Source organism: Myotis davidii, unplaced genomic scaffold (genome assembly GCF_000327345.1).
Source record: "Myotis davidii unplaced genomic scaffold, ASM32734v1 scaffold172, whole genome shotgun sequence".
Taxonomy (NCBI): Eukaryota; Metazoa; Chordata; class Mammalia; order Chiroptera; family Vespertilionidae; genus Myotis; species Myotis davidii.
The window spans coordinates 86952-113020 of record NW_006284343.1 but is presented as its reverse complement, the minus strand read 5'-3'; the positions used below and the strand labels follow the sequence as shown (position 1 = coordinate 113020).

Here is a 26069-nt window from a genome sequence, read left to right as displayed (position 1 = left end):
TTGTAGTTTGTTTCCTCAGTTATTCAGGGACTTCAGAATTCAGAAAATTGAGATAAATTATTTCATTCTTCCTGTGTATGAAAAATCAAGTGTCAAGTAGTTTGAGTCTAGACTCTAGATTATTATCATATGGCCTCTTTTGATAAAAAGTAGTTCAAGTCTGTCTGGAAGGTAAATGCCACAAGAAAATATTTCATTGAGGTTACATCTCATGGACATAATTATTCAGATGAATTTAATCAGAAGTTTGATGTTAATTTGATGTAAATATTGGAGTTTCTATTTAAATGCAAAGAATAAAAAATTATTAGTCATATAAGATACAGTTCCGATATGCTATTCATATAGTTGAATTTCCATTATGAAAGGTCAAAAATGTGAAGTATCTTATAGGTTCTGGTATCTAATGATGTCTTTTCCATTGTAATACTTCATTATTGTAAAGTTGTGACAATAATCATTTTACTTCCCCACCAAATAACTTATAGTGCGTATATTTGATGTATAATTTTATAATCATGAGTTATTCAAATATTTTAAATCCTTTTGTTTTCAGTTCTTAAAGGTAGGAAATATTCCTCACCCCCATATGATCAAGGGTTTTCTTATTACACTTTTTTTCTAGTTTATGCTCCACAATGTTTACTTTCTCCTTGTTCACTTAAATGATAGGCTAAATGAACAGGAAAAAGAAAAATGTGTATCAACAAACTCAAGCACTTCTGTGCAAAAATTTTCTTAAGAAGTGGAGGATGAAAAGAGAGAGCTTACTGGTATGTATGAAAGTTTTCTTTCTACAGTCTAACATTATTGTATTTCATTGCTTAACGATTCTCATTTTATATTTTAAGTAACAGCCTGGATGTATTGATTTTGAAGTTGTCCCTCGTTGTATTTGTTGAATTGCGAGACTCCTAGCACTCCAGAAAAATAATGTAAAATTGTAAAAACAAAGTATTTACTCATTTTTAAAAAAAAAAATGAGATCAAGTGAAATTTAATTATATGATAAATTGCAACAACTATTAAAGCTACTATAATTTGCATGTAATACATTTAGAATCAAGAAAGAATAAAAGTAGTGCCTGGCAGAAATGAAAGAATTTTAATTTTTGGATTTATTTTCAAGGCCATGAATCATCTACATAGAGACTATTTCTAAGAATTATGACCAAGGAACATCATTGATTGTCAGTTTGAATTAGGTAGGTGGGCTGTCTACAGGTAGCAGCCCCAAACCGCAGCGGCTTCACTCTTTTTACAGCCTAAATAAGGTTGGCAGGAAAGTGAAGTGGGTTGGGTGGGTGAAGGAATCTTCTCCACACAGTCATTTAGGAACCCAGGCTTCTTCATCCAGGGACTCTGCCATGTCCTTGGTCCTTGGAGACCTTCCCTGGATCCGGCATAGATCAGGAATAGAAGGACCTAGGTTGTGTTCCACGACCCAGGCCTGGAAGTGGCCTGTATCACTGCTGCCCACATTCCATGGGCTGTACCTGACTCTCTTGGTCCCACTTGATTTTGAGAGGCTGGAAATATAGTCTAGCATTGTGCCAAGCGGGACGAGATTACTGATAGTGTGAAACACTAGACAGTCTCTACCACTCAGTTCCTTTTCATTTTCTTTGATTTCCTTGACAACTGACAAGGATATTGCTCTTTGCCACCTTAAACTTACCTGAGATAATCTGTCTCATAGAGTTTAGAATCAGATGCCCACACACACAGAGATCATCATCCTTTTATCTTACGCTCTCCATTGGTTCATGATTTAGAGAAAAGGTGTAGTTGTATTAGTGGAGAATGATATCTGTGGCAACTTTCTCAGGATGTGTCTTTTTTTTTTAATTGAATTTATTGGGGTGACATTGATTCACAACACCATACAGGTTTCAAGTGTACAACTCAACAAAACATCATCTGCACATTGATCAGTATGTGTCTTTCATTGGGTTCCTTTTGTTCTGACGGAGAGCAAAAGAAGCCAATGCTTCTTTTGGAAACATTGGAATTTGTCTTTAGTTGTTTGGTGTCAATTGAGCTCTTTAAGGGAATATAACATAAATTTGTTTTTGTTCCCTCTGTGTTATAGGAATGGGGATTTCCAGTACTTCTAGGACTATATATGGGCTTATTGTCGTATACAAAAGAAAATACCCAGTTTCCTGGAAAGCCTTCTCAGAACCTGGGAAGGGTAGACAAATATAATAACTCTCTCATGTTTGCTGTGTATACACCGGTCTCCAATATAACCAAGCAGATAATGAATAAAACAGTATCTGCTCCCTTTTTGAAAGGTAAGTATACTCAAGACAAAGAAATTACTGATATTTTAAATTTTGGGAAAGATGTGTATATGTTAAATTTGAAGTTACAGTGACCCATTAAGCTAATTATTTAGGTATTAAAATAGTATATAAATTTGGTTAGTTTTTTCTTTAACAACAATTAACCTATTAAACCCTTTTTCGGCTTGATGGGGGTCCAGTTTAGGGAGGCCTCATTTCTAATGGAATTTAACTAAAGCAATACATTTGTCATTCCAGATTTACAGAATAGTGTCAAGGAAGAGTATGCGGGTGTTAAGCAGGAATACAATGATTAAGATTTATGTAACTTAGGAAAAATAATCATCTAAAATAAGTTAGGCCATAGTTACTAAACAATAATTTTAAAACTATGATAAGTAAGAATGGATGGTCTAAAGATAATCTGTATCAGGTGTTTTTTTGGTAAGCATCTTTTAAGGCCTTCATTCTACATGAGGTTGCTATATAACTGAGGTAAGCACAATGTGTATTTCACTCATGGGTGAGCTGGGTACCTGATTTTTAACCCTTAATTTTTAACAGGTAAAACTCCTAGCTATTAGATATAGAGTCACTTTGTGCTCTTGGTTCCTAAGTAAAGCAAATATCATAGGAGAGATGTCTTTGCTTCAGTAACTCTGATTTCGTATGCATACCAATTATCCTTTCTTATGCATACTTATCCTGGTATAATCTTTTATGTACCTAAAACTTGCCCTAAGACTTATCATTATTTCTCATGCATGTCTCCTGATTCTAGAATCTAAAACATTAAAATAAAAAAATCCCCTCTTGCCTCTTGGCATAAGTTTTATGTAAACGGAAAAAGATTTTATTTTAATTCTAATGGAAAATATAGGATGATACAATTGGATATCACATTCTGTTTTAGTAAAATTTTAACAGTCTTATCTGTTTTTGCTTTGTAATTCACAGAAACAACAGTCCTTGGAGCACCAAATAAAAAATCTATGGATGAACTACTTGAGAACCATTTCCCAAATGCAGTGGGAATCACCTTTAGTGATACTTTCTCTTATAAGTTAGCATTTTTTCATATGTATGGCATTCCATTTTTGAAGGAAGAACATTTCTCAGGTGATTTTCCCTATAAAATATCATTATGATGTTTTTCATGTTTTTTGCATAAGGAACAGGTTGGCATGGTCAACACAGATGCTTTCAATGGCGTATGAGAACATTCAAAAGCACATGTTATTGCTAACCTTCTCCCAAGGTCAATCATATTATCCCACTGTAGGATAATGCACAAAAGATTATAGAGTCACCCAACATCTGTATATAGTGAGCTCTCAGGTGGATACTGCAAGGATGCAGAGGGTGACCAAGAGTGATTGGTCCCAATCTAGCAGAACAGACATATTCAGATACATTAATAGTAAGTGCAAGGGAAAGTCCTTGGAGGGATTTGGACCAAGGGTTTCTAATATGCTTGGGATTAGAGAAGTCATATGTGGGGAAATGATGTTTTAACAAACATCAGAAGGAATCGCACTTATGCAGTGCTAGGGGCATTGTTTTTTTTAGATAGAAAAAGGGCAAGTGTGAAGGCCCAGAATTGAAGGACATCAGCTAATATATACAGAAGAAAAGCAGTATAACTGAATAGAGAAGACAAGGAGGAATGTGATGGGAGAATAAGGCTGAAATTACTCAAAGTCTAGATCCTGTAGGGTCCTTTAATCCCAGGGCAATGGAGAGCCACCCAGGTACAGTAATCAGGGCAGAAGCGTGATTAGACTTCCGAGTCTAAGGTAACAGTGTGGATATAGCCTTGAGGATGATTGCAGAGGAGTTAGGGAGAATGCAATATAACGTACCGGTGAGCTGATGGTGGCTTAGACAGAGTGGAGGCAGCTTAGAAAGAGGAAGATATTTGAGGACCTCTTAAGAAGCAGAATTGGCCCTGACCAGTTTGGCTCAGTGGATACAGCATCGGCCTGTGGACTGAAGGGTCCCAGGTTTGATTCCGGTCAAGGGCATGTACCTTGGTTGCGGGCACATCTCCAATAGGGGGTGTGCAGGAGGCAGCTGATCGATGTTTCTTTCTCATCAATGTGTCTAACTCTCTATCCCTCTCCCTTCCTCTCTGTAAAAAAATCAATAAAAATATTTTAAAATAAAATTTAAAAAAAGAAACAGAATTGAAGTGACTAATAGAATTGGTTTTTTTTCCATCCCTTCACTGATGGTCTACTATGTGTTTCGCATTTTTCTTGTCCTTGAAGATTGAAGTGAAGAAAACATACTTAGATAAGTCTGCTAGCACGGATCATTACAGTCAGGTGGCGATAAAGCAATAGAGTAAGATAAAGCAGGCTTAGAAGATAGAGCCTGAAAGAGCTATTTTAGATATTACTTATGGTGGCCAGGAAAGATGTCTATAATGAGTTTACTTTTGAGAAGAGGGCAGGATGGAGGGAAGGAGTGCGCCATGAATTCCTAGAGTGAGAGTGTTTGAGCACAAAAGAAGTTCTAGCCCTGGAGTGCATTTGGTGTTTCCAGGCACAGCAAGGGTTCCAGTATGGTTGAAGCTTTCATCTTCTTTTTCTAAGCTCCCTGTGCAAGCTGTGGTCTCCATGAATAAACTTGCCTCATTGAGAACTTTAATTTGCTTCTTTTATTTTTATATTTCTTTGTAGTTGAAGATTCTGACTGGTGGAGCCCCTTCTAGATTGTTTTCTCTTAGATTCTTGTTTCTTGTTCTCAAAGTGCCTTCATCCCGTAATAATGATTCTGCCCTTCTTTATGCTTTACAGTTCATTGCTGGAATTCAGGAAATGAGTCATCATGTTCACTGACCAAATACTGGAGTTCAGGATTTGTGGCTTTACAAGCTGCGATTAATGCTGCTATTATAGAAGTAAGAAAAGTTCTAATAAATAATGCAAATTAATGCCAGAAGCATCAAAATGCTGATGAAAGGTGATACACACTCAGGTTTCCACACAGTTATATAAGGAAGCAGGTATATGTAGGGTGAAATGGGATTTAGGCAAAGGACCACATTGCTTTTGTTTTTTTACTTTAAAATTTCCGGTAGTTATGGAATGAGTGGAAGTTGCAAAAACAATGTCCAGGGAGGTCTGCGTGTCCTTCGCTCAGTTTCCCCAACTGGTAATGTCTTACATTCCCATGGGACAGTATTAAAACCAGGAAATTGACATTGGTACAATCCCCATAGCTTATTGATTTCTCGATTCTTGACTTTAAAAAGTGATTTTGTTTCTTTAAACTTTTTTTTTTTAAGATCCTGACAGGTCACTCTGTGATGGAAGAGCTGATGTCAGTCACTGCTACAAATATGAAGGCATTACCTTTTATTGCTAAAGACTTCCTTCAAAATGAGATATTTATTTTCCAATGCTTGCTTTACTTCTCCTCGTTTATATATTTCGCATCATTCGGTGTTACCAAAGAGAGAAAAAAGAGTAAGGATTTGATGAAAATGATGGGTCTACAAGATTCAGCATTCTGGTGAGTGACAGATTCAAACAGCACAGTTGAGTAAGAGACATGAAGAAGCAGTGAGAAAATGTTACTATTTCAAGACATCATGATCTAAACTCGATACTTTGGCCATTTTCCTTCTGTTCTGACTTTTTTATTTAGTCTTTGTTAAATTTTGCCATGCAAAACAGTTATTCTAATTTGCTGAGCACTTTTTCTGTGCCAGAGTATGTTAAGCTAACACTGTTACACTCATCAAAGAGAGTAAGAGCAGCCCAGTGTCCACTGGCCAGTGATTGCCAGAGCTGGGACTACAACCCAGGTTCCCTTATTACAACTCTCTGGCTAGGTCTGCCCACCGTTGTCATTTGATTTCTTTACAGTTCCTTGTGTTGAAAAAGTATAACCTAATAAAGGCTAGCTTGTGTTCAGAGGTTGGGCCATTAGGAATATTTTTTTGAGCAACTAAATATCATATGTTGGGATTAAAAGAGATAGCCTATAGAATGTTCCCAACACACACAGCCCATAGGCTGACACATAGCAGGGCTTAATAAGAGTATTTTCTTCATATATTGATATATTTATATCTTGCCCTATGCCATGAATAGTTTAAAGTGATTATGAAATTTTGAAATACAAGTGTGTATGTATCTCTGTGTGCGTGTTTGTATTAAAATAAGAACAGCCCTGGCTGGGTGGCTTTGGTTGGTTGGAGCGTCGTCCTGTACACCAAAAGGTAGGTGGCAGGTTCATTTCCTGGTCAGGACACACACCTGGGTTGCAGTCGATCCCCTGTCAGGGCGCATATGGGAGGCAACTGATTGATGTTTCTCCCTTTCTCTCCCCTTTCCTCTCTCTCTGAAATCAATAAACATTTCCTTGGGTGAGGATTAAAAATAATAATAATAATAATAAATAAAATAAAAACAAATAATTGAGGAATAGAAGCAAAGACCTATCAAAATAATAGGTAAGATTTGATAGATGAAAATTCAAATCATACAAACTCTAATTGCTGAGAGTCCAAGCAGAGAATTCTGCAGTGCAATCAGTTATAAAGTCCATAGTCTCTTGGAAAAGAAAAAAAGGTCAATTAATTTTACCCCCAAAGACCCCTGATGTTTTTCAGTATTGAAACCTGGGAGACATGCTCTGTATAATCCTCGTGTCCAGAAGATACTGCTTAGGAATGTGAAACTATATGGGATAGATGAGGAACTATTGAACAATCTTTTGCAAGCCACATGTCCTCTGAAATAAAAGTATGGTCTAGGAAATTTTACATTTCCTATGCATTGTGTTTTATTAACAGAGTTTTGACTCTGATATGTAATATGACATGTGAAATAGAAAAAGAGAAAACTGGGTCTTTCAATAAAAAGGAAAGAGGAGAAGAATATTTTGTAGTGGAACTTTGGGAAATACAAAGGAATAGATGGAGTCTGTGAGGAGGGAAAAGACAGGAGCTCTGTATGAAAAGACGCTCTTTCAGTCCAGGGCATGTCTTGTGGAACAGCACCTCTGCAGTCACCTGAAATAGGTAGGACCAAGTCAACTTTAGGTGAGCATCAGAAAGGCATTGGATATTTAGATGTGGATTCATTCTCAGGATAAATGCTTCTTAAAAGGATTCCCAGTATGCATGTAACTTAAAACTAAGAAGGCAATAGATTCTGAAACTTTTCATTAAGTATAGGATGTCTGTTGCAAATAAATTTTATGACAGCTTTTAAAAACTTACGTAATGAATGTGAAATGCAATCAGAATTTATTCTTTTTTAAAAAAATTGTCTTTATTGTTGAAAGTATTATAGATGCTTCCTTATTCTCCTCATTGACCCCTTCTATCCCACACCTACCCCCCGCCCCAGGCCTTCACCATACTGTTGTCTGTGTCCATGGATTAGGCATATATGTATACAAATTTTTTGGTTAATCTCTTTCCACTCACTCACCCACCCTTGCCTTTCCTCTGAGATGGGTAATCTGTTCCATGTTTCTATGCTTCTGGATCTATTTTGTTCATCAGTTTATTTTGTTCTTTAGATTCCACATATGAGTTAAATGTGATGTCTGAGTTGTTTTGTTTTCATGGTGAAGTTTTTATTGACTTTAATAACATCTCTCTCACCCCCTACCCCCAACTCTGCAATGACTTCCTTGTTCTAGATAATGTTTGAGTTCCCTGTACTTGTAATTCCCCTACCCTGTGGTTTTTCAATTCCTACCTATTATAGTTCCTTATGTTCTCAGGAAGTGGATTCTGCAGAACATATTATGCTTTTTAAAAAATGCTGATGTTTCCAGTCAGGCTGAATCATTGTAAAGACATGAAATTTAAAAAGTCTCATAGCAACGTTTTTTCTGACATACCTCATTGGCCAAGGGAAACAAAAGAAAAAATAAACAAATGCAACTACATGGAACTTAAAAGCTTTTGCACATCAAAAGAAACCATCAACTAAATGAAAGGGCAGCCCACTGAATGGGAGAACATATTCACCAAAGATACATCTGGTAAAGGGTTAAAGTCCAAAATTTATAAAGAAATAAAGAACTTATACAACTCAACACCAAAAAACAAACAAAAAAAATAAGACAAACAGTCCAATTAATAAATGGGCAAAGGATCCAAATAGGATATACAGATGGACAATAGACATATGAAAATATGCTCAACATCACTGATCATCAGAAAAATGCAGATTAAAACCACAATGAGATATCTTCTCATACCTGTCAGAATGGCTGCCATCAATAAATCAACAAACAACAAGTGTTGGTGAGGATGTAGAGAAACGGGAACCCTCATGCACTGTTGTCTTTTTTTTAAGAGAGATTTTATTATTTTTTATCTCAAGAAAAACAATTTTAAATATTGTAACATGCAATAAACATTAATATTTCAAGAAAAACTAAATATAATGTTACATGCAATTAACATTAATATTTCAAGAAAAAATATTTTAAATATTACAATATTACCAAAACTACTAAAATAGTATAATACCACAAAAGTTGTAGGAAATATTAAAAATCTGCAGATCATAGGATTACCTCTATTCTAGAATATATTTTTTTTCTGGCTCTATTTTTGTTCATCAGTTTATGTTGTTCATTATATTCCACAAATAAGTGGGGTCATGTGATATTTATCTCTTTCTCTGACTTTCGCTTAGTATTATGCTCTCCAGGTCCATCCATGCTGTTGCAAATGGTAAGAGTGCCTTCTTTTTTACAGCAGCATAGTATTCCATGTGTAGATATACCACCATTTTTAATTCACTCATCTGCTGATGGACACTTAGGCTGTTTCCAAATCTTAGCTATTGTAAATTGTGCTCTGCATCCTCACCAGCACTTGTCATTTGTTGATTTGTTGATGATAGCCATTCTGACAGGTGTGAGATGGTATCTCATTGTTTTGATTTGCATCTCCCAGATGATTAGTGACTTTGAGCATGTTTTCATATGTCTCTTGGCCTTCTGTATATCCTCTTTCAAAATGTGTCTATTTAGGTCCTTAGCCCATGTTTTGATTAGATTGTTTATCTTCCTTTTGCTAAATTGTATGATTTTTGGATATTAAATCCTTATCGGAGATAACATTGGCAAATGTGTTCTCCCATGCAGTGGGCTTTCTTGTTATTTTGTTGGTGGTTTCTTTTGTTGTGCAGAAGCTTTTTATTTTGATAGTCCCATTTGTTTATTTTCTCATTAGTTTTCCTCCCTCATGCACTGTTGACTAGAATATAGATTGGTACAGCCACTGTGAAAAGCAGTATGGAGTTACCTCAAAAATTAAAACTGGAACTGCCTTATGATCTAGCAGTTCTACATCTGGGAATATATCTGAAGAAACCCGAAACAAAGATTCAAAAGAATATATGCACCCCTCTGTTCACTATTTATAATAGCCAAGATTTGGAAGCAGCCCATGTTCCCATCAGTAGATGAGTGGATAAAAAGTTGTGGTACATCTACACAATGGAATACTACTCGACTGAAAAAGAAGGAACTCTTATCCTTTGTGCTAGCATGGATGGACCTGGATAGTATTATGCTAAGTGAAATAAGCCATAATGTTACTCCAATAATTTCAATTAAAAAGTAAATAACTCTTGAACTTCTCAAAAAAAGTCAGAGAAGCAGTAAACATAGTCTACTGGAACATATTGATGGAAGTTCCCAGTTTTAATATTTTTGCTGTTATTTGGAGCTGTTTGGATTCTTTCTTACTTAGACAATTTTATGTAGAGGAAAGAGCTCTGGACTGAGCAAAGTCCCTTGGCTTCATCTTAGCTTTGTTAAACTGTTTTACTCTGTTGACCTTGAATAGGCCCATTAACTAATAATAGGGACTGTGTTTACTCAGCTGTAAAAAGAGAAGTTTTGACCAAAACACCCTATATGCTTGTTAGGTCAAAGGTTGAATACTATTTCTTAATAATCACCTCATAAAAATATGATCACTAGCATATCTAAAGCAAACAGTGTTAACTCTTAAGGCAGTGGTTCTCAACCTTCTGGCCCTTTAAATACAGTTCTTCATGTTGTGACCCAACCATAAAATTATTTTCGTTGCTGCTTCATAACTGTAATGTTGCTACTGTTATGAATTGTAATGTAAATATCTGATATGCAGGATGGTCTTAGGCGACTCCTGTGAAAGGGTCGTTCGCCTGCCAAAGGGGTCGCGACCCGCAGGTTGAGAACCGCTGTAGGCATACCGTAATTTATATCAGTTTATATAAATAAATTATGCATAGGCATGGCAACAATGGAATGGGCTTAGTGGGGTTATGGAATTTGCTACTGGCCAAGATCTCAAGAATGGTCAAATTATCATCTGCCCCCAGTGCTTCCTTCCATGGTTACTGAATTAATTGACAAATGTCAAGTTTCCTTCCAATTCTGCAGTTATAACATGTTGGTAATATATAATTAAGCTGAAGATACAAAATACTTATCCCCTTTAATTCAGCAATTTTACCTAAGAGAAATGTTTTTGCATTCCCCCCCCCCCCAAAAAAAAAGACAAGTAGAAGAATGCTCTTAGAAACATTGCATTAGAAAAAAAAGAAAAGAAACACCCAAAATAATTATGGGCAGGAGAACTTCGGGATATAGTCATTAATGAAAGATTATACAGCAGTGTATACTATTGTATATGTTGATTGGCAAAGGCAAGTTGTGGAGGAATCCATACAAGATACTATTTCTGCAATGTTCATACTATTTATACAGTATGTGAATATAGAGCTAACACCTACCCAGTAGATACAGCCATGCCAGTGTATTATTAGATTTATATATTTTTAAATATATTTTATTGATTTTTTACAGAGAGGAAGGGAGAGAGATAGAGAGAGAGTTAGAAACATCGATCAGCCGCCTCCTGCACATCTGCCACTGGGGATGTGCCCGCAACCCAGGTACATGCCTCTGACCGGAATCGAACCCGGGACCCTTCAGTCCACAGGCTGACGCTCTATCCACTGAGCCAAACCGGTCTCAGCTATTAGTGATATTTTAATTAATAATCTAGGTGGCAGGCACAGGGGCAATCATGCCATTATTCTTTAGATATTTTATGTTTCCAGTATTTCATACTAAAATTAAAATAATTGCAATAACTTTTTGTCTTTAGGCTCTCCTGGGGTTTAATCTATGCTGGCTTCATCTTCATTATTTCCATATTCATCGCAATGATCATAACATCCAGGAAAATTATAGTCATGACGGGCTTCATGGTCATATTTATACTGTTTTTCTTATATGGCTTATCCTTGGTAAGTTCCTGCCATGACGACCACTTTCTCTGCTTTCGGTCTTAGCTGTCTATATGTAGCAAGAATTGTCTCAGCAGCCATTTCTTTCATGTGCATTTCGTGTGTACGTGTGTTTGAGAAAGTCCCTCTGACTGTGAGAAATGATGTAACCTAAATAAAGTTGGACCTCACTTTTACATAAAGATCTGAATTAATGAAACGCATCAAAAAGAAAAAAATAGTCCTAGCTGGTTTGGCGCAGCGGTTAGAGCATAGGCCCACAGACTGAAGGGTCTCGATTGGATTCTGATCAAGGGCACATACCTTGGTTGCAGGCTCAATCCCTGGCCCTGGTCAGGCTGCATGTGGGAGGCAACCAATCGATGTGTCTCTCTCACATTGATGTTTCTCTCTCTGTGTCTTTCCCCCTCCCTCCCACTCTCTCTAAAAATAGATCAACAGGAAAAAAATATCCACAGGTGAGGAACAACAAAAAAAGAAAAGAAAAGAAAGAAAAAATTTTGACTAAATTATCTAAGATTTTTATAGACAATTAACAAGGATGCACTTGAGGAGTGAACCCATCTTTTTTCTCCAAACTTCCTAATCACGTGGTAGCTTTGTGCAACTCTTCTCCCTCTAATGCAGTGGTTCTGAACCTTCTGGCCCTTTAAATACAGTTCCTCATGTTGTGACCCAACCATAAAATTATTTTCGTTGCTACTTCATAACTGTAATGTTGCTACTGTTATGAATCGTAATGTAAATATCTGATATGCAGACCTGTGAAAGGGTCGTTCAACTCCCAAAGGGGTTGCGACCCCACAGGTTGAGAACCGCCGCTCTAATACCCCACCTTGCCATGATATCTCATGTCAATCTCCTCTCCCTTCTTCGAACAACAACCTCTATTTTCTCCCACCTTCCAGAGTGTTTCCTGCAGAAGATACGTTGGCACTCTTTGATACTTTTAGTTTCTTCCCATCTTTCCAAGTCTGCATTTCCACCCTTTCCCTGAGCAGTTCTTCCCAATTCTCCCCACCCTAGCCTCAGCAACAAAAGCCCAACATTTGAAGAGGACAAAAAGGGATCCTATTTATAAAAGCATTAAGATAGAAGGCCTGAGCATAATTATACTTTAATATTTTCATCACTGACTCACTCATAAAGATGTTATGACCCTTAGTAAATTGTGCTACCAATGTTTCTCAATGAACTGATTCTATATAATAGCTACCTGTCTTCTCTTTCTTTCAGATAGCTTTGACATTCCTGATGAGCGTGGTGCTCAAGAAAACTTCCCTCACCAATTTTGTTGTGCTTCTCCTCACTCTCTTCTGGGGCGGTGTGGGACTCTCTGCATTGCATAGACAACTTCCTTCATCTTTGGAGTGGATTTTGAGTATTTTCAGCCCTTTTGCCTTCACTGCTGGAATGGCCCAGGTGAGAGGATAGTTAATTGGTTTATTATTAAAGTTTCAGAAGAATTTGATACTTCATGACTCTGTATAGTCAACACTTTCAGATGAAGAGCTTTTGTTCTAAACAGTTGCTAAAGCTAAATTTGAAAATGTTATTACATTGTAGGAAAAAATGGTCAGCTCACATCTCAGATGTATTTTCATTTTGAAGTCTTTTCTTGTCTTATTTCTATACTAGAGGCCCGATGCACAAAATTCATGCAAGAGTAGGCCTTCCTTTCCCTGGCTGCCAGCACGAGCTTCCCTCTGGCACCCTGGACCTGGGCTTTCCTCAATTTTTATAAATCGATGATTCAAGTCTTTTCGCCATTTTTCTGCTACATTTTCTATTCCTGATGTTCTGTAGGAATTCCTTAGATATGCTGAATATGTGAAATTTTGCAATTATTTGTTGCTGACATTTTTACTCTCATAGTGGTGCCTTTGTTTTATGAACAGCAGGTCTTAATTCTGATAAAATCAATTTGTCAAGTTTTTCTTTTATATAGAGTATGTACCTGTTTAAAAAAATCATTGCCTACCCCAAGATTATAAAGATATTCTTTTAACTTTTTATTCTGGAAGCTTGAATGATTCTGCTTTTATATTTAGATGTAAAGTATTTTTCAAAATAACTTTTGTGTATCTCTAGGTAGAGGTAATATTAATGTTTCTGCATGAATATCCACTGTATTTTTTAAAATTAGTATTTTCTAATGTTCCTTTGCTATAAAATAGGAGTAGTTTCCTAATAACTTCATTAATGGGCTTCTTCAAGGAGCTACCCAATAAAGTGATAATTCTTGCTACTGCACTGCATTATTTTTATTTATTTAATTTAAGTATTTATTATTTTTGTTTGATTCTTAGATTATCCACATGGATTATAACATGAATGGTGTAACTTTTCCTGACCCATCGGGAGATTCATATATAATGATAGCAACTTTTTTCATGTTGGCTTTTGATGCTTTTTGGTACTTGGTATTGGCATTATACTTTGACAAAATCTTACCCTGTAAGTAATAGTGGATTTTTCCCTTATCTCTACAAATGTTGATCACATTAAAGATTTTTTTGTTAAGGGCATATAAATATGTTTTAAGAAATGATGAATAACAATTATTTCCCATCACAGGCTGAATGAGTTCTTTATTTCTACTTTATGGTTTTAATGGTCTGAAAAAATATTTATGTAAAAATCATTCTTCTGACTTGGGTGATCTGGTGGGAGGGGGGAGTTGGGGGCAATCAGGCTGTCAAGAGGGAGCAGTTGGGGGCGAGAAGGTCAGCAGGCAGAGTGGTTAGGGGCAATCAGGCAGGCAGGCAGGTGAGTGGTTAGGAGCTACCAGTCCCAGATTGCAAGGGATGTCCGACTACCGGTTTACTGGCAGTCGGACATCCCCCCAGGGTCCCAGATTGGAGAGGGTGCAGGCCGGGCTGAGGGACAACACCCACCACCCGTGCACAAATTTCATGCACTGGGCCACTAGTACACATTATAAATAGACAATGATGATCATTTTAATACATATTATAACTATATTGTATTAAATAATATTATTTTTTTCAAGGATCCCTGAAAGTGTTTTCAAATAATGATATTTAGGATCTGTTTAGAACTAGCTGAAATAACTTAGTTCTTCAGATGGTTTGGACTTACACAGTATAGGGCCATAATACAGTGGAAGTACTTTCTGATAAAAAGTGTTTTTCTTACAAGAATGTGGGACAGATTGTAAACTAAATAAAACTAGACCTTGGTTATGAACTAATCAGTGTCTTCCTCACTCGCTCCATATGTGGGAGAGCATTTCAGAAGGGAGATATCTGCCCCTTAAGCAAATCACAAAATGAACATTAGGACATTTTCAGAGTCTTTCTGAAAAGTCTTCCCGTATTGTTCATGCTTACAGAAGCATATTGCCCAGTTAGATTGTCTTTATCTTGCAACAACCAAAAGTTTCACATATGCCTAGAATTCCTTCCACATACACTAGAATCAGAATGCTTTTCTCCTTGCATAGTCTTCTTATTTATCTTCTTCTTTTTAAAAATATATTCTATTGATTTTTTACAGAGAAGAAGGGAGCGGGATAGAGAGTTAGAAACATCGATGAGAGAGAAACATCCATCAGCTGCCTCCTGTACACCCTCCATTGGGGATATGCCCACAACCAAGGTACATGCCTTTGACCAGAATCAAACCTGGGACCCTTGAGTCCGCAGGCTGACGCTCTATCCACTGAGCCAAACCTGTTAGGGCAATATCTTCTTATTTTTTATACTCCTTCCTCTTTGTAGTTAAGATTGTTTCAATGTATACCTATTTTTTTATCACTTCTGGTTTATATCTTGAAGGCCCTTAGTAACAAATACTACTTTGTTTGGGTTTTTTTCTTTTAATCTAGAAAATGACCATATATTCATCCCGAACAAATATAATTCTTCTATGTACTTTAATTTATGTACCATGCAGATTTCAGTATTATATTCAATCATATTGCTGTGATCAAATGCTTCATTAAGTTCACAAACATGTTTGCAATTAATTTTATGCCATATTAAGGCTTTCCCTCCAAATATTTGGTTTTATTCATTGTTCTGAATACGTTTTAGACCATATTTTATTCAAATATGACTTATGCTTTGTTGAATGTTCTATCTTTTAACTTTTGTGATAATGTTACTTCCTTTGAATTCCCATTTCTTAATTATCAAGTTTTCTTGATAATATGCTCAGTAACAGGAAGCTAGAACAGAATTTCTCTATGATGCTTAAAAGTCTATGATATTTTGCACTATTCTGAACAAGGATTCTTCTCTCAATTTTAATGTTACTGATCCGATATTTTTATTGCTTCTTAATTAATTAGATGGAAATGAGCGCCGTTATTCTCCATTATTTTTTCTGAACTCGTCATCTTGTTTCCAACACCAAAGGACTGATAATATCATTGAGAAGGAAACAGATCTGGAGCATACCTCTGATGATGATTTTGAACCAATGGCTCCAGAATTTCAAGGAAAGGAGGCCATCAGGTAGTTAACTTACTGGTATACTAATGTATGGGTGCAAGGCTGTTCCCTTTGGAATTCCATGGTGCAGTTAGTTTGACAACCACTGATTTAGAGAGGGGTGTGTGTGTGTGTGTGTGTGTGTGTGTATGTGTGTTCGTGTGATATTTGTATGAAGAAACCCAGCAAACCTTTGACTATGTGAGCCTAAATCTCAGGGCCAAGGACTGAGTCAATATTCGGTTGGTGTTCAAACCATGAAAACCAATGAGATAACACATCAACAGAGTCTACAGTGAGATGAATAATAATATACATAGAGAAAACCAATAAAATGGAATGTGACCTTGAAAGTAGGCTCTTTTAACAAAGAGGAAGTCATGAATGGTGACCCATAACCCAGTAAGTAAGGATGGAAAAGTACATGTTGCATTTGGTGATTAGGAGGCCACTGATAATTTCCATGTGAAGTGGTTCACTAGAGTAGTGAGTTCAGAATCCAGAGTACAATTGATTGAGGAGGAAGTGAGAAGTGAGGAAATGGACATGTCAAGTTTGCACTTTTATTTTGAGAATTGTTTTATGATTAGGGGAGAGAGAAATTCAATCTCATCTAAAGCAGATTTCATGGCCAAATAGGAGCTCTCAGGAAAATTCAGGTGACAGGGTTTGGGAAAGGATGGTTACAGAATGGAGATACATGCACTAATCTAATCGATGGGGTGGTGAGGGTGGGGGGAGGAAACACCCAATGTTCTAAGACTAAAGAAAGAAAGTGAGGATGATTACAGAGTGTTCTACTTTTCTAAGCAAAACACTAATAATTTAATCACAGCTTTCTAAAGAAACTTGTTCTATTTCATGGGGAAATGATCAAAAACAAGTCTTTGTCTTCCCAAGTAGACTGGGAAAACCATCCTTTTTTCCACACCATGTGGTTGACTGCATCCATCTAGGGTTGCTCATGGTATGTATCATTTTTATTTTTGTGTTATCTAAATAAGCACCTCTTTTGTCATTTCAGAATCAGAAATATTAAAAAAGAATATAAAGAAAAGTCTGGAAAAGTAGAAGCATTGAAAGGTAAAGAAAAGTACTTAATTGGGTAAAGTCAATGTGAAAAATTAGAAAAGGCTGATAAAACAGAAAGAGAAAGAAAAAAAATACAATGTAACTCCACCATGTGGAAATTAGCTATAATTAAGAACTGGATGTAAAATCCTTCTGGATGGTTCATGGATCTATTGATCTACAAAAATGGGATCATATAATGAAAAATACAAGTTCACTTTGTTTTTTAAGATGAATTTGCAATAGGAATATTTTCTTTTATTTGCACTATGAGGAAGGACTATTTAGACTTAAAATTGATCAATTTTTTATACTAGCCAGAAAATCACACAGTTTGCATGTGCTAGTGAGATTAAATCAAGATGAGTAAAACCATTGACCCTGAATGAAATTTCACAAGCCAATATCCTATGACATAGTTTATAGTTTTGAATGAGCCAACGTATCTTATACTAAATATCCTAACAAATATAGTTTTCTGTAACAAATATTTAAGTAAACCATAGATCTTACCAAAAATGGAGAGTTCTCTGTCCTTTGTGTTTATTTTCTAGCAAATGCAGCACCCCTTAACTCAGTCATACTTATTTCTTTGAGATTAGAGCTTTATTTGAGAATTTAATGTACTTGTATCAGCAAGTGTATTCTTACTCCAGGTTTTTCTCATCAAACACCATAGATTTGTGATTTCTCTTAATTTTGGCCAAGGATATACTGAGGTATTTTTAAATTTATTATTTCAGTTCCCAGAGCACATTATGTAATACTTTTGCACTCATCAACAACCGTGAACTTTTTAAGTCTAAACATCTTCAACTTCTGCAAGGATTTCCTCTTGTTTGAAGAGAAAATTAACTCTAATTCCAACTATTAACACTATACTTACTTCCACTGTACATGCATGTGTACATATGAAGATGTAAATGCATATGTCTCTTATTCTGTCTTTAGAACCAGCCTTGTCTAATGCTCTCTTAGCTGTTAATATTTTATTTCAAAAACAGGTTTGCTCTTTGACATATATGAAGGTCAAATCACAGCAATTCTGGGTAACAGTGGAGCTGGCAAATCTTCATTGCTAAACATCCTTAATGGGCTTTCTGTTGCAACAGAAGGTGAGCACAAAGAAGTTCCTCAAAGGCAAGATGTCTGATAATAGAGTGGGGTCATAGGTAGCCTTTCTCATTTCAGGGTTTATGTTTGACTCCTTAAGAGAAAATAATGTTTGTTTATCTAAAGTTATTAACCAGAAATTCATGATTTTAAATATATTTCCCCAATTTTTATAAAAAGTATTATTTTTATTCCATTGATACATTATATCCCAGGGGAAATAGACACTACTCTGAACACACATTTAGGTTAGGAATAATTAGTCGTTGTTAATAAATTTTGAAGTCATTTTATTTTTTTATTATTTTTTTACAGAGAGGAAGGGAGAGATATAGAGAGTTAGAAACATCGATGAGAGAGAAACATCGATCAGCTGCCTCCTGCACATCTCCCACTGGGGATGTGCCCGTAACCCAGGTACATGCCCTTGACTAGAATCGAACCTGGGACTTTTCAGTCCGCAGACTGATGCTCTATCCACTGAGCCAAACTGGTTTCGGCTGAAGTCGTTGTTTTAGATGTTTGTGTATATATGCAAAGATTTTCATGAATAAGATCTCCAAAGCAGCAATAAAATGTATTATCTTGCCAATGTTAAATTATTTCTCACTTCTATTTTTAGGATCAGTTACCATCTACAATAAAAATCTTTCTGAAATGCAAGACTTGGAGGAAATCAGAAAGATAACTGGTGTTTGTCCTCAATCCAATGTTCACTTTGACATACTTACTGTGAAGGAAAACCTCAGGCTGTTTGCTAAAATTAAAGGGATTCAGCCACAGGAAGTGGATCAAGAGGTAGATGGGCATGCTTGGACTAATTAAACTGCCTACTATTTATAAAGTTAAATCATGACCATAGAATTCCCCTCAGTGATTTACCTGTCCTGTTGGGAATAGCATTTAGGCATTGAGGTTCTATAAAAAAAAAAAACAAAAAAAACCTACTGCTATAATGAACGGTTAAAATGCACAGTATGAGTCATCTTGCATTTTAAGTTTCATATATTTTTTTCTATAGGTACAAAGAATTCTATTGGAGTTGGACATACAAAACATTCAGGATACCCCTGCTCAACATTTAAGGGAAGCACAGAAAAGAAAGCTGACCTTTGGAATTGCCATTTTAGGAGATCCAAAAGTAAGAGCCACTATGCATGGGGAGGAATGCAGATGGAATATCAATGGAAAGCCAAGCTGCTCTTTTACCTCTGAAAGTAGCAGTGCTTTCATTGTACTGTACCAAGAGAGAATCTGCTGTGTTTAACTGTGAATATGAGTATATTGGACATAAACGGTTGGATAGGTTTTTGTTTGTCTGTTTTGGTTACTCATGCTGTCATCAGGAAATTGGTAACATGAGAGAGAGAGACATATGTTATATGTCATCATCCTCGGTAGGTTTTGCTATTGGATGAACCAACTGCTGGATTGGATCCCTTTTCAAGGCAGCAGGTGTGGAGCTTCCTCAAGGAGCGCAAAGCAGGCCACGTGATCCTCTTGAGCACCAGTTTCATGGATGAGGCTGACATCCTGGCTGGTGAGTGTCGATTTGATCTCAGTATCACAACGAACAGTTTGGGCAATATTTATTCCCAGAGCCCTGCTCTCATTGCCTTGGTGTGCCTATGTTACTTACCAATCTGGGGGATGACAGGAGCCTACTCCCAATGTAGAATTCCTCGCTGACTATATGACTGCTAGATTTTGACCTCTAATAAAAAAAATTGTGATTTTTTTTCCCAGATCAGCTTTCAATGAATTTGAACATCTAAATATTCTGTAATATATATATTTGGCTGAAAATATCCACTGATTTCTTTAGCATCCCTTAGAAAATTACCCATGTAGCCCTAGCCTGTTTGGCTCAGTGGATAGAGTATCGGCTTGCAGACCAAACGGTCCCATTTCGATTCTGGTCAAGGGCATGTACCTTAGTTACAGACTCCTCCCTGTCCGGGCCCTGATGGAAGCTCCTGCAAGAAGCATCCAATCAATGTGTTTCTCTCACATCGATATTTCTCTCTGTCTTTCCCTCTCTCTTCCACTCTCCCTAAAAATCAAGGGAAAAATATCCTCCAGGGAGAATTAAAAAGAAAAGAAAACGCACCCATGTAATTTCTGTTTTTTCTTTTTTACATTTTGGAGAATACTAAAATGAACTGGAACTCATAAGCTCATTTAAAATGCATCCATTTTAAGGGGTATTTCAACATTTTAAATGGATAGTTGATATGGCGATGCCCCATAGAACGCTTCTCTTTTGGAAATCTGAGCATTGGCTCCTCATCTGTGTTTTCTAGGGAGAGAAGAAATGACCCCTATCATCCTTTTTCTCTTGCTTCTTTTTACTCAGATAGAAAAGTGATCATGTCCAATGGGAGATTGAAGTGTGCAGGCTCTTCTGGCTTTCTGAAGAGAAAATGGGGTCTTGGATATCACTTAAGGTAAAGAATTTGCAGATAAATTACGTGTACACACACACACAGATATTTTAATATTGGTATATCAGAAAGGTAGACAATTATGAGAGAGATTTGGCCTTGTGCTTAGTTTAGCTCTGCCAACCTGTATTGATCATTGTTTCCCAAATATTTTCCCTGCATCCATTATGATAATCAAAATTGCAAAATTATCAGCCCAGGCTAATAGATCATAGCAGGGCTGCTTCATGGACCACTTTCCACCTTCCAGTTTCCCCAGCTGATCCATACAATCCTGTGACATCGTTTCCTTCTTTCATAGGACACAAAATCAAATAATATCAGAAGCTAGTATCAAAACTGAGAGTCAGTCTGGTGGCAGTGAGTAAAGAGGACTATGTCTACCGAGAAAGTGTTTCCAGGCAGAAAGCATTGAAAACACAAACTGTGGCTTGTTGGCCAGGTTTTTCTGTTAGGCACTAATTTCTGGTAGCTACACGGTTTGGTCTAGTAATGATTTTTCCTAAGAAGTCTCTTCTGTCTAATGCCCTCACCTCCCTCTGTTTGTCTTCCTACTTGATATACATCAGCTTTCAAATCCATCATGCATTTGTTTGTAAAATTTAGCACTGAGATTAGACACCTCTCTACAGATCAGAAGATTTTTCTAATCAATGGCATTATTATTATTATTATTTACTCATTTTGTTTGTTCCCTAAAAGCCAAGTAAAGTACTCAAAGGTTAGCTATTCAGTAGAAAGCTCTTCTTTTGTGATAGCACTGGAGGAAACAAATAAATTGTCTTTTCTTTCAAACATTAGTTTGTACAGAAATGAAATATGTGACCCAGAAAGAGTAACATCTTTCATTAACCATCATGTCCCGGATGCTAAATTAAAGACAGAAAGCAAAGAAAAGCTTGTGTATACTTTGCCTGTGGAAAGGACAGATAAATTTCCAGGTAACTTAAATATGATTTCAATAGAATGAAATTTGGGAATAAGTACTTACATTATTATTACAACTTTATTGTTTAATGGACTTGGATTTCATTTTAGGTTGGGTTTCCTAAGAAGCATCACTTGAGATGAGGATTTTAGTGCAATTTATTTGGTAATGGATGCTTAGAAGAACCAGTAGGGAAGAGAGGAGAAAGAAAGGAGGAGGGATGAAGGGAGGGAGAAAGGGAAGGAGAGAAGGAGGGAGAGAGAGAGAGAGAAAGAGAGAGAGAGAGAAAGCAGATTTATTTTGGGAAGTCCTTGAGATGTCCAAAAGCACAAGTCGAAAGGTAGCGTTTGGTGGGAGCAGCTACAAGTCTTCTACCTGTACAGAAGAAAGACCCAGAATATGGGTAGAACTACACATTGATTCGTGGTGTAGAGGAGATATTTCCTAAAAAATATCTGCAGGAAGTTCATGGGCTGAGAACAGAAGATAGAGTGCAGACAGTGTGAGTATAAAAGGAGAAGTCTGACATATTCATTTCAGAGGAGAAGAGCATTCCAGTGAAATTTTGGTTTTCCTTATTGGGATATTGCAAAGATGTAAACTTTATGAGCAGTATTCTGCATCATCTTTTAAATATGTTAATTCACTAGGTTTAGTTATCCACATGCCATTTCAAATGTATCTACTCCTGTCTATTGCCTTAGACCTTTTCAGTGATCTTGATAAGGGTTCTGTCCAGGGTGTGGTGAGTTATAACATTGCTGTGTCAACCCTGAATGAAGTCTTCAAGAAAGTGGAAGAAATATCAACTGTCGATCAAGGTACATTCATCTGTATAATTCATATAAAATCAATTTCCCAATGATTATATAGCAATTTAGTATTTATAATGCTTATACCTGATTAACACTAAAGAAAGGGACTAGTTCCAAATCTGACTCTGCTGCTTGGGAAGAGCAGGCCTTGTATCCTAACATCTTACTAGGACTGAACACAGACTCCTCTTGGAATACACCAAATTTTTCTTTAGAAACTACTAGTATTTGTCTCTTTTTTAGGCAGTTTTCTTCTATCCTCTGTTACTCACTTCTTGGATACTTTGAGGATGTGAAAGGCCCTCAGTCGAGGTCATGAACGCTAAGCAGATATAGCCTATAAAAATTGCTCTTAGTTGTTCAAAGACAAAATTCCACTAAGGTCTCAATGGAAGAAAGGCCTAGGAGAGCCGTGGGCAAACTACGGCCCGCGGGCCGGATCCGGCCCGTTTGAAATGAATAAAACTAAAAAAAAAAAAAAGACCGTACCCTTTTATGTAATGATGTTTACTTTGAATTTATATTAGTTCACACAAACACTCCATCCATGCTTTTTGTTCCGGCCCTCCGGTCCAGTTTAAGAACCCATTGTGGCCCTCGAGTCAAAAAGGTTGCCCACCCCTGGCCCTAGGATCAGCTCTTGTGTCCTTTAATGGGTGATCATAGTAAGGGCTGTCATTTATGGAGGGTTTATGCCAGACACTTTGATCAATGTGTGGCTGAATGGCATTGCTTTCCTTACAAGAACCATTCAAACAAGTGGTGTTGGCACAATTTTACACCTGAGAAAATCAGACCTAAGAGCAGGTCAGTGATTTGCCCCAAATTATACCACTTGAAATTCATATATTTGGAAATCAGGTGCCAGTCTTGTGGTTTCAGGGTTAGTGGTTTTTCACCTGGACTTATAAATGATTGATAGCATAATAGTAGACATTTAGGCATCAGTGTACCTTGGCTACTTCTCTGGAGAAGATTTCTTGAAATGTCTTAAAATAGTGTTTCATATAGGATTTTCTGTGCCTTTTTAAAGACCGTATGATGAGATCACCCTTGACTGAAGTCTTCTTTTGATATGCATTCAGAGTATTTTATCAGTGGATTTATTAAATGTCGACATGATAAACATAACCTGGTACTTATATTGTTTGTTTTATAACCACAAATATCCTAGAACATTTTCTCTAAAAAGAGAAAACTGTGATGACCCAAGCATGTCATTAATAATTAGTACGTGTGTGTGCATGCGTGCGTGTGTGTGTGTGGACGAGCATGCATGCCTGTGTATTTATTTTGAACAAGCAGAGATGAGAGACGCAGAAAGCCTGCCTCAGGTGCAGCCTGCTCACCCTCCTTTCCCTGTGAGTGACTTGGAACTCTGGAGAATGCAGATCTGTGCAGTGGCACGGCTCCGTTTCTTAAAGTTAAAATGTGGAAAGAAAACGCTTTTGACCCTGTGAGTATCAGAGTGCTGTGGTTTTCTTGGATAGTGAATTTTAAGAAAGGGTTAAGTCAGAATAAAATTTAAAGCTAGAATGAAATGCCCAACATTCCTGCCAGAGGATAGATAAATGTAGCCTTTGAGTTTACTGCCAGTGGGAATAGCTGTATGTGAGCATTTGATTAGCCTTATACACAGATCTGTTTAGTCTTCATAGTTTGAACACCCGGTGTTTATATAGAAAAGCCTTTTGTACTGAGGGGCAATGTAAGGTATGGCTTACAGAATTTTAGCACTCATCCTTATGGCTAGCATAAAAGTTGATATTCTACAAATATTTGTGAAATGTCTGATGGAATAAATGAAATTGCTACAGATTCATATGGTGACTTTTCTTTATTGGCAGGCTGTTGGTATTTGGAATTGCACTGATCCCATTGATTGTGGAAATGATATCTTATGCTGCATTAAATCAAAAGAGTGATGGGGAATTTAAACCTGGATTGTATTTCCTCTCTCCTGGGCAACTTCCTCAATACCCTCTGACCAGCTTATTGATCATCAATAACACAGGTGAACAGAAAAACACAATTAAAATCTAGAAATAATTTATTTTTATGTAAAGGGAGAAAAAGCAAATCGTAAGAGAAGAATTTGTATATTTAGACTTTATGGTCCTCCGCTCTACCAGCTGAGCTATCGAAGGGAGCACTAGACTTTATGAATAGAAAACAATTTCTAGCCCAGCTGAGTGCCTCAGTGGTTGAGTGTCAGCCCATGATCCAGGAAGTAGCCGATTCGATTCCCAATCAGGGTACATGCCTCGGTTTCGGGCTCAATCCCCAGTAGGGAGTATGCAGGAGACAGCCGATCAATGATTCTCTCTTATCATTGATGTTTCTCTCTCTCTCTCTCTCTCTCTCTCTCTCTCTCTACCCCTCCTCTCCCATCCTCTCTGAAATCAATAAAAACATTAAAATAAAGAAAAGAAAATTTTAGGAACTGTGTACATTTGTTCTGAGTTTAGAGGTGCTGGAGAGAGGGGGGACAAGGAAGAAGCATCCTGGGTCACTACATAACCTGGTAGAGAAGACCGGCGTATCTGCCTTATGACCCTGAGCTATTATGTGAAGGAGAAACTTCAGTATTGATTGAACCACTCAGTTTTGAGACCTCTGTTACAGCAGCCTTTACAGTTGTTGGTTCCTGTGTGCGCTAGGCTGTGGGTTTTTCTCAGCTCTTATCTGTTTTCTTCGTTAGTAGCCTATTGACAACTGTGTCCTGATAGTGGCACTCTTTTCATTTCCCATTTCCTAACAAAAAATGTATCTGTAATATATATATGCATGTAATACATATGAAAATACGCAAAATACATTCATGTTTTAAAATACATTCATACATTCAGCTAAATGCATTTACTTTTCTGTTATTTGGAGAATAAGGGAGCAAGGGGAGTGCTATTGTTAGGAATTTCAGGCTAGCCAATTTGAAGTACTTCTCATACAATTATTGCAGTTCCACAGATTGTTGAGTTAAATTGTATTTTTTTAACCAAGAGTCATAAAATAGAATTACATTGTCTTAATGGTCACACGTTAACTTGCATGAAATAAGATCATAAAGCTAACTCATCACTGAGTAGATTTGATGAATGTAAGATGGTAGAATGGGCTCTCTTTTATAGGCCAGTATTATTATTGTGATGCCCGAAGAGACATGCCTTTATGCATAATATAAATTGTGTATGTGGCTTATTTTTTTTAATTGACATATATGTTCTGCTTTATATGGCCTTCTGTTGTTGATGTAATACTAGAATCCAACATTGAAGATTTTATACAGTCACTGAAGCATCAAAATATACTGTTGGAAATCGATGACTTTGTAAATAGAAATAGCCCTGATGATCTGTCCTACAACGGAGCTATCATAGTTGCTGGGAAACAAAAGGTGTGTTTGCCTCTTGCTTCTTGGTTATGCTTTCATGAAAAACAATAAAGTGCTACATGTTTAACTGTCTTAAAACTGTGGGACGTCAACCTAGCAACTGGCCTCAAAAACGTTTGGGTCATTATTAAATAATCTGTGAAGTTTAAAGGAGTGTTCATAAAACATTTTTTTTTAAAATATATATTTTATTGATTTTTCACAGAGAGGAAGGGAGAGAGATAGAGAGTTAGAAACATCGATGAGAGAGAAACATCGATCAGCTGCCTCCTGCA

At 36.7% G+C, this 26069-nt stretch overlaps 1 protein-coding gene across 1 annotated transcript in view; it reads left to right on the top strand.

Annotated features, from left to right (window-relative positions):
* The first annotated feature begins 665 nt into the window (after positions 1-665).
* LOC102769257 (ATP-binding cassette sub-family A member 6) overlaps positions 666-26069 on the top strand; it is a 49066-nt gene continuing 23662 nt past the window's right edge. The window contains exons 1-20 of the mRNA XM_015570484.1: positions 666-773; positions 2093-2297; positions 3246-3407; positions 5090-5193; positions 5581-5807; positions 11434-11575; positions 12812-12997; positions 13885-14032; positions 15891-16056; positions 17057-17115; positions 18108-18218; positions 18839-19014; positions 19238-19357; positions 19618-19756; positions 20573-20663; positions 21462-21601; positions 22293-22409; positions 23694-23859; positions 24251-24417; positions 25664-25797. Coding sequence (XP_015425970.1) covers positions 678-773; positions 2093-2297; positions 3246-3407; positions 5090-5193; positions 5581-5807; positions 11434-11575; positions 12812-12997; positions 13885-14032; positions 15891-16056; positions 17057-17115; positions 18108-18218; positions 18839-19014; positions 19238-19357; positions 19618-19756; positions 20573-20663; positions 21462-21601; positions 22293-22409; positions 23694-23859; positions 24251-24417; positions 25664-25797 — 2856 coding nt within the window. The 5' untranslated portion in view covers positions 666-677. The remainder of the gene's footprint in view (positions 774-2092; positions 2298-3245; positions 3408-5089; positions 5194-5580; positions 5808-11433; positions 11576-12811; positions 12998-13884; positions 14033-15890; positions 16057-17056; positions 17116-18107; positions 18219-18838; positions 19015-19237; positions 19358-19617; positions 19757-20572; positions 20664-21461; positions 21602-22292; positions 22410-23693; positions 23860-24250; positions 24418-25663; positions 25798-26069) is intronic.